Raw genomic sequence first — 12,752 nt, forward strand, 5'->3', positions numbered from 1 at the left:
AGATCCTTATTTTAGAGCTATGGTTCTGGCTTCAGTGTAGAAGGAAGAACATAGTGGGGGATGAGTCAGGAACCACTGCAGTAACTGAGGCAAAACATGGGGAAGGCCTGAGCCAGGGCAGGAGAGACAGAACCAAGAGGTATTCTGGAAGTAGGACAGCTAGAACCCGGAGGTTGGTTAGACATAGGGGGCATAGGAAAGGCAGGCAACCCAGATGCATCACACATTCCAGGCAGCAGGCCTGGAAGGGAGGGTGGGGTCGGCACAGATAAAGTGGAGTTTCTGTGCTGCCTCTGATTTGCCATAGGTCTAGACTTCAGGGAGACAGTGCTACTGAAAGAGAGGTGAAAATTTTGGATTCTAGGTGGTGACTGAAGCTGTTGGACTAGGTAAGACGTCAGCACTGTGAGAAGAGGGTCAAGAATGCAATTTCAGGGATGCCTGGGTGGCTCAGCGGTTGAGAGGCTGCCTTTGGCTCAGGTCCTGATCCCGGGATCCTTGGATCGAGTCCCACATCGGGCTCGCTGCGAGTCCCACATTACTGTCTCTGTGTGTCTCTCATGAATAAATAAAATTAAAAAAAAAAAAAGAATCCAATTTCAGCAAACACAACACTAACAAGGGGAGAGAGGAAGAGGAATCAGCTAAGACTGAGAAGGAACAATCAGAGAGATGGGAGAAAAACAAGACGAAAGGACAGAAGTCAAAAGAAGAGTTTTCAGAAGGAAGAGGCAACTCTGTTACATGTCAAATAAGACAAAGACTGGAAGCATGGGCTGGATTTAGCCAGTGGGATGTGACTGGGACAGTATTAGTGGTCTGATGGGGATGGGAGCCAAACCACAGGGGCCTGGGGAGGGAGTGGGAAACAAGGAGAAAAGATGGGGGGAGGGGTGCGGGGGGACGGACAACAGGCTTGTTTGAAAGAAGAGGAAGGGAACAATGAGGGTAACTGGAAGGGAACAAAGAATGGAAAGGACACGTCTAGAAGACTTGGGAGAGCTTGAAGACACAGGAAACGAGGAGATCACAGAAAGGAGAGGGGTGGCCTTGAATAAGAAGATAATCTCTCAGTCAGGAGAGAAGGTGTCAATGCAGGCAACCTCGACTGGAAGTACAGGGGGTTCTCAATGGTGAGGCTGATTATTTACAGTCACTAAAGACTACGCCCGCAGTATAACTAAGCAAGATCCATGCTTGCATTCAGTGTAATGATCATGGTTAAAAATCATCTTTGAAAAAAAAAAAAAGCCATCTTTGCTTCCCAAAGAGACATTATGGAGACAGCTCAACTGAGCTTTCCTTCATTCTGTTTAGTTTGATGTGCTGTCTCGGCCCATCTCTGGGCTCATGCAAGAGATCTATCTGCACCCAGGTGTGAAACCTTGGCTTGGAGGAATAGGATGTGGCAGGCAAACTTCCAAGATGGCCCACAGGATTCCCACTCCTGGTGTCCATGCTCTGTATAATCCCTTCCCTTGAGGGTGGGTCACACCCGTGGAAAGAAGGGGAGACTCACTCCCTTGATTGTATTTTACCATATAAGATCTGAGCAAACTGGAAAGCCTCTCCTGCTGGTGCTGAAGACTGACGTTGCCACACTGTGAGTGTGCTGGGTGGCTGAGACCTGAGGTGGCCTCTGGGAGCTAACAGACTCCTGGGTGATGGCCAGCAAGAAAACAGAGCCCCAGGTCCCACAACCACAAGGAGTCAGATTCTCCCAACAACCTGAGGGAGCCTGGGTGAGGTCTGCAGCACCTTGATTTTGGCCCAGTAAGACTCTAAGGGGAGAAGCCAGCTGACTCGTGCCCAGACTCCTACCCCACGAAAACGGCTTGTTTTCAGCTGCTAAGTCTGTGTGCATAAACATAAGCAGCCATTAAAAACCAAAAATACACAGGGCAAAGGGAACGGGCTCCAGAGCCACGAAGGGAACACCTGCAGCCACACGACACAGCTAGGCTACCTGATGCTCGGCAATAAGGGCTTTCACTCGGTCAATGTTCTGAGGGATTGGCTCCTGGTCCCGCTGAATGAGGGTGGTCTCAGCCCACTGGATCCATGCCAGAAGTTCTTCCAAGAGCTCAGCATTAGCCACCAGTTCTGACAGGGCTGTTTCGAGACGCTGCTGGTGCTGCTGAGCCCAGGTCAGGACCTGGGGAGACAGAAACCATCGCCTCTCTCAGTTGAGCACCTCCTTTGTCTCCAAAGTCCATTTTGTCGTCTGATCCTACTAATGGCCTTTAGGAGGAAGACCACTCAAGAGGCCTCACTTTTACTCCAGTGACAGAACTGGAATCAGCACCCCCAGGAGGCAAATCTAGAACGTACATCCTATTAAACACAGGACTTCTCTGGAAGGAGGGAAAAATATAGAACTGAGTCCGCTGGACTTTATCAATTACCACATCACTATGCCAGCACTATTCTTCCAGACTGCAGCTCATTGCCAAGAAAATAGTCATTACTAAAACACTACCTTAATTCTTATTGAGACATTCACAGTGAGTGAGATTCCTTATCTGGGGTGTGGGGGGAGCAGGGGCGGTGGGTGGAGAAAGCTCAGTAGCATTTTCTTCCTATAAACTCACTGTATGGGGTGTGTGCCACCTTCCTCTCAAACCGGGAACTCACCTCCTCAAAGCGAGCCCGGATGATGGTGATCCAGTGCTTGATGGTGGTAATGCAATCGGGGTGGCAGACAGCCAGGATGGCCTCTCCCATTGCTACCGCTGTGCTAACATCCGCTCGCTTTTCTTCCACTTTCTTCATGAACTCCTAAACAAAAAAGGTTTGAAAACAAAAACTGAGGAAACCTACTCAGCAGCACTGTTAGTTTACACTGTGGGGAGGGGGAATGGAGAAGATTTCTATGTATTTTTTTTCCTCTGTGTGTGTTCACACAGGCCCCTACAAGCCTGCATCCTGGTGTCTCTGGTACTTTCTTTCCAGTTCTAAAAGATGTCAGAAGTATAGGGTTACACAAAATGGACTGTCTCTGCTACAGATGACAAGGATGAGGGACACAGAGGGGCACTCCCTTTCCAGGCTGGGCATGATCCTCGTCCTAATATCTGGGTTCATTTCTCTCTTTAAGAAATCCTGTTTTAATTCACTTCCATGTGAATAAACAAACAATATTGTCTTGGACAAATGACAACTATAAAATACTAAATATTTAAAAAATACCAGCAACAGAATACCAAATGACAAAATCAAGATTAAAATCTCTTGGTGGGTAACACAAAAATTAAAAAAGGAAGTATTTCCCATCTTATTAGGACAGATTGTGGCCTCAGATACTGCATCCTATGCTGCAGCTTGGTAGGAGGCTCAGGGTCCGAAGCTGGTAACATAAGGAAAGCCAAACCAAGCCTTGTGCGGGTGATGGTTCTAGAGTCCACATTGTTCTTTATATGATACCATGCTGTTTCACTGGTTTACAACCAACATGCGTTACTTTTGTAAAAAGTAGGAATGACTCTCATTCTTGCTAAACCAGTAAAAGCTGGGCCCATTCCAGTTCCAGTCTTTTACATATAAGGTCGGAAATTCCCAAGCAAAAGCTGCTCTCCTTTAGAGCTGGGCAGGCAGCCCTCACCCTGTGGTGGCGTGGGTCACTGCACGCTGGGGCTGGATTACCTTATGGGTGTCAATGAGAGACTGTAAGGCCTCCGTGTCATCGGGAAGTGCTCCCCGAAAGCGGAGCGTTTGCTCTGCTTCAGAGAGCCACTCCAAAAGCATGTGGACGGTGTCCCGAAACTCTTCCGCCTGCAAGAGCCAAGTAGAGCAGATTGAACCTCTCTGCAGCCAAGGCCCTGAGCACTGGGGTGCACCACGGAAAGGGCTGCACCTGAACTCAGTGCATCACAAGTGCTGATGATCCTATCAAGGCCCCATAAAAGTTATCTTTCACTTGTGGACGTTTGAAAACCAATTGAATTCAGTTTTTTCTCTAATACAAATGAACATTAAAATCTTGTAGAACTTTCAGAATATCAATGTTTGACCTTATGTTCATTTTGAGACTGGTTGGAACTGATCCTGATAAAGAAACAAGAATGAATCTGCTCAGATCCTCCCCCACAGGTTACCCCCACAAAAATCTCTGACCTGTTTTAAGGCCTGCTCCAGTCGGCTTTGTTTGGAGACAGAGAGTTTACACACAGTGTCCCAGCGAGTGCTCAGTTCCTGGAGCTGTCCTTTCACCCACGTGGTGTCATCGCGACTGTTCTCAATCAGCTCTCGGCCTGACCGCTTCAGTACCTGAACGGTGCCTGTTCGCTTTCCCAGTTCCTTCTGGAAAACCTAGAACAGAAAAACAGAGAAATTAGTTTGCTGAGAAATGTTCTGAACCCAGGAAGCAAAACCCGAGAGAAAAGTCATCACTTAGTTGCGCCTCTCCTCAGTAAGTTCCAGTCACATGTCTTTTATGCAGAGGGAGGCAGGACAATGTTTAAGAAAGAACCACCAGAAGAAGTGGCTCTAAAGATGAGTGGCATGGCCTTGGGTAAGTTGCTTAGCTGGAGTCCCCGTTTCCTAACATAAAATATGAATGATGTTAGAACAGAATCTCCAGAATTGTGGAAGTAAGAACATATCGGCCATGTGCATAAGAGTTTGATGTAATTTCAAGTAAAGCTGAATGCTTTTGCTAAAACAAGAGGACCTTAAGGAGGTGAACATGACAGGTGTAGGTTATACATTGATATTACTGTGAATGGTGCTGGGTTTGCTTGGGTCAAAAGCAGCTAAAGAATAGAACTCATTTTCATTTTAGGAGTCAGTGGAAATGGGTATCTTGAGGGGCTCCTGAATTTAAATTCATTGTGTGACTCAACGGAGAGATACAAACAGAAAGGGGTGAACCCCAAGATAAAATTTACACATTGCCAAGATAAAATTTACACATTGCCAAATCTGAATCTGAATTTGGTCAAGTCTTGGTGGCAGATACGGAACCCCAGTAACAGTTTAAGCACACAGAGCAAGGAGTGGTCTCTCTGGGTCTGATGAGCAGACACAGGCTCATTCAGATTTCCTTTCTCTCCTGGATGGTGAGCACAAGCAGAAGGCCGGCAGAGGCAGGGGACCGACCCAATGGCTCTGCCTCCATGCAGCGCAGCTCCTGCCTCTCACCTTATGGGCGTCCATGAGGTTCATGACAAGGTCGAGGTCCCCATGCACGGGCTGGTCCTCGGCCAGCTGCGGCTCTACCTTGTACAGCCAGTCGACCAAGGCCTGCAAAGCATCCATGAACTGGCCCGAAAACAGCAGGGCCTCCTCCAACTTGTGCTGCCTGAGAAAAGCACACAAAACTCACTGTGTTTAGAGATCCCTTTTCTTTGGCTGGCTCACAATTCTGACTGCTGAATGGAATACTGCTAGAACTCTACAGACAGAGGGCCCTCCATGCCAGACTGGTTTAAGATAGAGTAAAAAGTAACTAAGAGATATGCTTAGACATTTTTTTTGTTTTTTTGCTTAGACATTTTTAATCAAATCCCTCTAGAATGGAGTAAGTGTAGCATAGGAGATAGGTACAGCTGCCCTCCTAGCACCCTAAGAGTCCGCATGGATACACCCTAATGATCCAAGGTCTGTGTTAATCACCTTATACCACTCAGGTAGAGGATGATGGTTTTGGTCATGGTCTCAGTCAGGAGTTTAACTCCTAGCTCTATGCCAGTTGCATGATCCTGGGCTTTCTCTTTACCTCTTGGAACCTCAGTCACTTCATCCAAAAAATAGAAGTACGAATAATACAAAGATATCGTAAGTCTTAGCATGGCAGAATGGGTACAAGTGGAAAAAAGGACAACTTATAGAACCAAATCGAAGAGCTTCAAATCCCAGCTCTGCTGCTTAGTAGCTGAGTGACCTTGGGGGAGTTACTAAAACCTCTTTGGGGTCATTTTTCTGGAAAATGGGAATAACAGTATTTCCCCTCAGTGGTTGTTACAAGGATTAAATGATTAGTAGCCTCTGTCTGGCACATGCTCAGTAGTAACCACCCAGTAAAGGTCAGGCATTATGACAGTTATATGAGGTGATGTGTGCGGAGGTTTTGCTCGCTGACACAGAGTGAGAGTGCTCACGGAGACGGTTTTAGGATCACAAACTGGTCACTGACAAATATTTGGAGTTACTAAACTTCTGTGGCTGTTGGGTTGAGTTTATGGGCTTCTCTCTGATACAGTAAGATTGAAGCTTAAAATGAGAATTTTAATATTTTACTATTCAACTTATTTCATAACTCTGATTCAATGAACTAGAAGTATCGAGATGCTATAAAACCTGTTATTGGTGCATTACCTTTATTGCCATTTTATGGAATCTAATATTGGTCTTCGTCAATTTGGGGATGATACACGAAGCAAATATTCATACTCACCTCTCCACAGACTTGCCACAAACAGTATCCCATTTATCTCTGACTTCTCCTAGTAAATTGTCAAGTTTCTGAGTGTCATCAGGAAGCAAAGTCTTCTCTTTCAGGGCCCTGCCAGTTCGAATTGTGGTATCATACACAGGTTGTTTACCGCCAAGAGTTTTCTGAAACTCCTGTTTCCAAAAGGGAAAGAAAAAACTGATGCTAAAAGTCAGATGACGTTTTGATTTGGAACAAAGAAAAATTTTCAGTATTTGGGTTGGGAATCAGAGTATGAACGTCACTACCTCTTGAACTAACAATAGCTTATCCTTAAGAAATTTCTAAATTTTTGTTTATACTACACACAGTAGGGCATGGCAATTTCTAAAAGTCTGTGGTTTTTATTGGTTACTGCCTCAATCACTTTGCTTGAATTGCTACTTAAATGAATGACTCTTAGGGTTAGACATGGCCCAGATATAAAATGGAATGCTGGTTTCCTCACCCGATTTTCTTTTGACTAGCTCTGACCTCCATTTTTAGCAATCTTCAGTGACCACCAAGATCAGGACTGAAGAGCCACGAACTACTTTACCTTATGCTTAGAGAGCTGGAGTTTAATTTTGTCTGGGTCATTGGATATCTCCAGCTCTGAGTCCAGGTGACTCTCTGCATCTTCTAGCCAGTCAATCAGTTTTTTCCAAGCTTCATGGAACTATAATCATATAAAAAGTAACTTATAACAGGAATGAATATGCAAACTACACTTTAATGCAAATTATTCAGAGCTGCCACACATGCAGCCCAAGGGTTGTTCAATAAATTAGTATCTTTCTTTCATAACTCACTTGTTTTGCCCGCTTTCTAGCATCATCCAGAGATCTCCCTCTTTCAATAGACCGCTGGACAACCTTCTCCCATCGAGACTGGACGCTGACCAGCAAATTCTTGATCAGAACAACGTCCTGTTTTTGGCTAAGAAACTTTAACTGATTTCCAGTTTGATCCAGTTCAATGATCTGGTCTCGATGAGCATTGACTTCATTAGCAAATACCTGAGGGGAAAATATTGCTCTTCTTAAAACTAAAAATAAGATGGAGGAGTTTCTCTTTTAACTAGTCCTCTCATAGGGAAAGCAACACCATAACATCAGAGTTACCTTGTGCTCCTCTATCTGGGAAAGGACAGTGTTTAGAATCAGGCTGGGAGGAGAGGCGATGTTGAGATTCTGCTCTGCTAGAGTGAGCCAGTTGATAAACTCTTGCAGGGAATTCTGGAATTCTGTTGCCAGGTTGAGGGCCTCTTCCAGCTTTGACTGAATTTTAATTAAAAAACACACACAAAAAGAAAAAGTGCCAAATTCAGGAATTGTAGCTTCAGGGACAAAGGCGTGAATTGTACACCAAATGAAATGACCTCTAAAAAGGAAGCCTCATTTAATGAACCTCCAAACATGCCTTGTTTACAAAAAAGGGGGCAATTTAGTGTCTGAAACTAAAACAACTATGTATGAAAGGGAACGAGGACAACTTGCAGCTATGTTGCTTTCTCTGCCATTCCCCACTTCCTGGGACATTAAAGAACAGGGATGAAACTATTCAGTAAATGTAAGTGAACAGATCCTTCCGTGGTGACAGCTGCAGGGTCTGTAACCTGTTTGGGGCAAAGCCTCATTTCCCTTTGCTGTACTTTTGGGGTGTAAAAACAACTAAATGAAAAGCACTTTACTGTAAAGATTATATTCACGCAGTGCTCTCTGTTTAAATGTGTTTTCAGAAAATATGGCACCTGAAAATGTGTGAGGCTGAAGCTTATTTTTTTTTTTTAACTTTTATTTTTTAAGTAAGCTCTGGGGCCAATGCAGGGCTTGAACTCACAACCCTGAGATCAAGAGTCACAAGCTCCTGGGGCACCTGGGTGGCTCAGTGGGTTAAGCGTTTGCCTGTGGCTCAGGTCATGATCTCAGGGTTCTGGCATCAAGCCCTGCATCAGGCTTCCTGCTGAGTGGGGAGTCTGTTTCTCCTTTTCTCTGTGCCCCTCCTCACTTGTCTCTCTCAAATAAATAAAATCTTAAAAAAAAAAAAAAAAGTCCCATGCTCCACTGACTAAACCAGGTAGGAGCCCCTTAAACTCATTTTTAAGCCACAAAAAGGTAATAAAAGCCATAATATTCTAAGCAAAAACCTGACAACACTAGATATCAATTTTTAGAGACTTTGATCTAAATCAGAATGGCAAAAACAATGGCTCATTTGGGGGCATGTGCCACTGCCCAAGGACACACTCCAATTCTAGAGTCTCTAATTTCCAGCCTCAGAGATAAGCTCTACCCACACACCTAGGTGACGTCCTCTGTCCCCTGGTCCATCTACCAGGCAGGCATAATGGAATGATAACAGGTTATTAAAAATGAATATACCTAAAATATTCATAGAAAGAAACCCAAGATGTATACTACAAATGTTAACTGTTGTTAACTGAGTCATACTGTAGAGGGTTTTCTTTGTTTTCAGGTTACTTTTGTAGCCTAGAAAAATACTATAATAAATGTCACAAAAATAAGGACCCAGTCTAAACAAATCAAGAGGAAAAAGAAAATCTCCCTCAAATTTATCATAGAAATGCTTGGAAATTAATATAAGTTCCTAGATGACAGGAAATCTCTCCACATCATTTTAGAATCTATCTATCTATCTATCTATCTATCTATCTATCTATCTATCTATCTATCTTTTAAGATTTTATTTACTCATGAGACACACACACACACACAGACATAGGCAGAGGGAGAAGCACGCTCCATGCAGGGAGCCTGACATGGGACTCGATTCCAGGTCTCCAGGTTCAGGCCCTGGGCTGAAGGCGGCGCTAAACCGCTGAGTCACCCGGGCTACCCCTATATTTTCTTTAATATAGCACCACACACGTTTAATAAATGATTAGTGATACTGAAATGTAATGTTCTTACAAAATCAGAAATAACTGTTCTTGATACCCTGGCGCTTGTCTGACCCGTTCCACCAGTGATGGAAACCTTGAGGCAACCTGCTCCACTGATGGGAAATCTTTCTAGAAAATTCTTAATTATGAGCCAGAATCTGCCTCAGTTTCAATTAGTCTTAGTTCTGTGTTATGCAGGAATTACAGATGATAGTCTGTCTAAAAATTAGAACAAAGATTTACACTCAGCTCCTCTAGTCACTCTTCATATTTCTGGACTCCACATTAAAAGAATTCTTTTTTTCTTTTTTTTTTAAATGTGGTCTTAGAACATCCAGGGTATTTATTTATTTACTTATTTATTTTATTTTTTATTTATGAGAGATACACAGAGAGAGAGACAGAGACACAGGCAGAGGGAGAAGCAGGCTCCATGCAGGGAGCCTGATGTGGGAGTTGATCCCGGGTCTCCAGGATCACGCCCTGGGCTAAGGTGGCCCTAAACCGCTGAGCCACCAGGGATGCCCCATTAAAAGAATTCTAAGAAACTAATGCTTCTCTCAAAATGCTCATTTAGATGGGTGAATATTTATGTCCTTCTGCTCTTAAATTTTCACAATGATAAGGGTCCATAACTTTGCTTCCACTATACACCTAGCAGCATAGTGTCTGGTATATCCAGGCTTAATAACTATTGAATGGGTGTGGCCAATAGATGTGAACACATATTTTACATTTGATCTGCCCCGTACAGAAACTCTGTGCTGAGTGATACTCTGAAACTTGGTTTTCATAAAAAACAATGTTTTGAGGCCTTGATTCCTGGTCACTTTTCTTTTGAAGAGAATTTGATTTGTGCAAAAGAGTGGGAAGAGGTGACATAATTTGCCTGTGTCTTGAATTTTAGTAAAATTCTTTACATATTGCATTTATACTAGAGTACAAATTCCTCGTGGAGAATATTAGCCCAACTTCCTACATGCTCTGTTCCCACCCTCCCGATCCTAAGACAGTGACCCCAATATAACCTTGTTTTTCAGTAGGAACACAAATCTATGATTAATATGAGCTATAAGACCATCACTGAGCAGTAACAGCCAGTAATGTTGTAACTGGTAAAGGCAGAAAAAGAATGAATAATAAAAGCAAATACCAGCAGAAACTAATATTGTCAGTGCAACCTGACACAGACAGAAATAGATATTTAACAGCAAAAAAAAAATAGCTTGATTAGCACAAAAGTGATCCTGAGGATCCAGTTCTGCAACTTCTGGTACCATATACTGGTCTTTGAAAAATCCTTACAGAAACTAGAAGGTAATTACATGCAATCGCCAAGCAAACTACTCAAGCCTAGTAATCACACGCTGTATTTTGTGGTGATACCTTTCTTTCTTCCATCTTACTGCTGACCACATGCCACTTCTGTTCCAAGAGAGCTACACTCTGTTCTGTCTTTGAGCCAGACCCAGAGTCATCACGGCTTAGAAGCATGAGCCTGCCCTTGTCAAGCAATTGATTATAAGTCTCTTCCTTGGCTTTGAGCTGGGAATAGAGTTCCTGCAAAAAAAAAAAAAAAAAAAAAAAAAGGCAAGAAAGAAACTGGTAATGCCAATTCCTTGAGAGACACCCACACACAGATTTATGAGCACAGTTGGAAAAGTCCAAGAAGGTCTCATTCTTGATTAAAACCCCTTTTTTTTGGATTCAGTTCAACTACTGAGCAATGAATCCCACCATTCTTCATTAAAATTAAAATAATTTTGTTATCAAGAGGAATTTTTTTTTAAGGATCAGAGATCACAAAAATAGACCTCAATAATTTATTTCTTTTCCTGAAACATTTGCCTAGAAATTATGTGGGCTTTTGTTCTCAGCCCCTTTCTAAAGATATGATTTCCCTACCCACCCCCACCAAAGACTCTTAAGTAGAGACAAATTTGTGTTATGCATTTGTCTTCTTGATGCTCTTACCTTCAAATCAATACTCTTGTGCCAACCAACTGACCAACTCAATTTACAAGCTAACCAATGTATTTCCAGTCAAGCTTCCCCGTCACCACTGCTGCTTGTAAGTAGGGGGTATTAAAGCCCATGTAAAAGCAGCAATCCTTAATAAGATTGTACTGTACTGTTGGTAAAAACCAGTACTTTGTAGACTTCCAGATACGTACAGGTCTGTGAATTCAGTAAGGAGCTGCTGAATAGGGGGTTATGTTCAACTTCAAGAAACGTCTATTACCATATGTGTATCAAGCTGTTCCCTAGCAGTTTCAGGAAGCCCTCCCGTGGGCTTAGATGCAGAAAGTTGGGTCTCCATTCTAGTCAGTTCCAAGAGGAAATCTTCAATTTCACTGTGGAACCCCTGGGCCTTTGAGAAAAGACATATCAGCAAGGTTAGTAGTCAATTCTCAGCTTCAAAACTAAACTTCCTAAATGACTATATGAGGAACCTATCCTGAGGGAGGAATTCTGAGCTGTTCTCAGGGTTGTTCTGTTGCTGGATTAACATGGGGTCAATAGCTATTTATTTCTAGAAAACAGAATCCTTTGGACTTCACTGTAACCTATCACTGATGCCTGATACAACTTGATGAATTGATTAAGGTACTACTGTATATGGATAGTGGGGGGCTACTGACTTGATGCAAGAAATAACTGAATCTGTGAGCAAGGTTTGCGATAGCAAAGACTTACTAACTTTGAATCATAAAGAAAGAGACTAGGCTACAAATCCATGAAAAACCACTCAATCAAAAGTGATACTTTCCAGACAAGTTCCAGCACGGAACTGACCTTCCTCTTAAGACATAGAGTGTTGGAGGTGGAGGGGATTCTGCTGCAAACTGCTTTCCTCTGACGGACTTAGGCATTCCGAGTGCTATGACAGGCACAGCCCCACCTACCTAGCCTGGACAACATGCATACCTGCTGCAGTGTCAACTGAAGCTGCTGCTCCCTCTCTTCTGTTTTTTGTAACACGGACTCCCAGCACTGGTTCATGGTTTCCAAGCGGCTCCTTAGGCTGCTGGCGTCGTCTCCAGCACTAGATTCAAGCAGCTCGTTGCCAGCTTTGTTGACGGTTTCCACTGTGGCTTGATGGGCTAAAACATCATTTTTTAGAACCTAAAAAATGTCAATTGACACAATTTATTTCCACAGATATCATCAGGCCTGGTTCTCTACAGTGCACACAGTATCCGAAGGCTTCTGGTGACAATATTTGGTCTCAAACTGACAGGCCTAGAGATGAAAATTGAGAGCACTTACGTGGTGCTTTGCAAGTTCAACTTCAATGACTTTTGGGTCTCCGCTTACTGGTCTCTGAGCATCTAACAATTCCTCAGTGTGAGTCAGCCAGCTCATCAGTTCCTCTAAGGCATGCTGGAACTGGCCAAGGGCCAGGAGGGCACCTTCTAGTTTGTGCTATTCAGAAAA

At 43.4% G+C, this 12,752-nt stretch overlaps 1 protein-coding gene across 9 annotated transcripts in view; it reads right to left on the reverse strand.

The window, feature by feature from the left end:
* The window catches only part of MACF1 (microtubule actin crosslinking factor 1), a 341,743-nt gene that overhangs the window by 21,556 nt on the left and 307,435 nt on the right, over positions 1-12,752 (reverse strand). For all 9 annotated transcript variants that reach the window (XM_055342059.1, XM_055342058.1, XM_055342057.1 and 6 more), the window contains 13 exons: positions 12,585-12,740; positions 12,243-12,440; positions 11,557-11,685; positions 10,701-10,874; positions 7,534-7,689; positions 7,222-7,428; positions 6,969-7,088; positions 6,395-6,564; positions 5,140-5,299; positions 4,114-4,308; positions 3,643-3,771; positions 2,635-2,778; positions 1,967-2,155 (listed from right to left, as the gene is read on the reverse strand). In XM_055342059.1, coding sequence (XP_055198034.1) covers positions 1,967-2,155; positions 2,635-2,778; positions 3,643-3,771; positions 4,114-4,308; positions 5,140-5,299; positions 6,395-6,564; positions 6,969-7,088; positions 7,222-7,428; positions 7,534-7,689; positions 10,701-10,874; positions 11,557-11,685; positions 12,243-12,440; positions 12,585-12,740 — 2,127 coding nt within the window. The remainder of the gene's footprint in view (positions 1-1,966; positions 2,156-2,634; positions 2,779-3,642; positions 3,772-4,113; positions 4,309-5,139; positions 5,300-6,394; positions 6,565-6,968; positions 7,089-7,221; positions 7,429-7,533; positions 7,690-10,700; positions 10,875-11,556; positions 11,686-12,242; positions 12,441-12,584; positions 12,741-12,752) is intronic.

Source organism: Nyctereutes procyonoides, unplaced genomic scaffold, assembly GCF_905146905.1.
Source record: "Nyctereutes procyonoides isolate TBG_1078 unplaced genomic scaffold, NYPRO_anot_genome, whole genome shotgun sequence".
Classification (NCBI taxonomy): domain Eukaryota; kingdom Metazoa; phylum Chordata; class Mammalia; order Carnivora; family Canidae; genus Nyctereutes; species Nyctereutes procyonoides.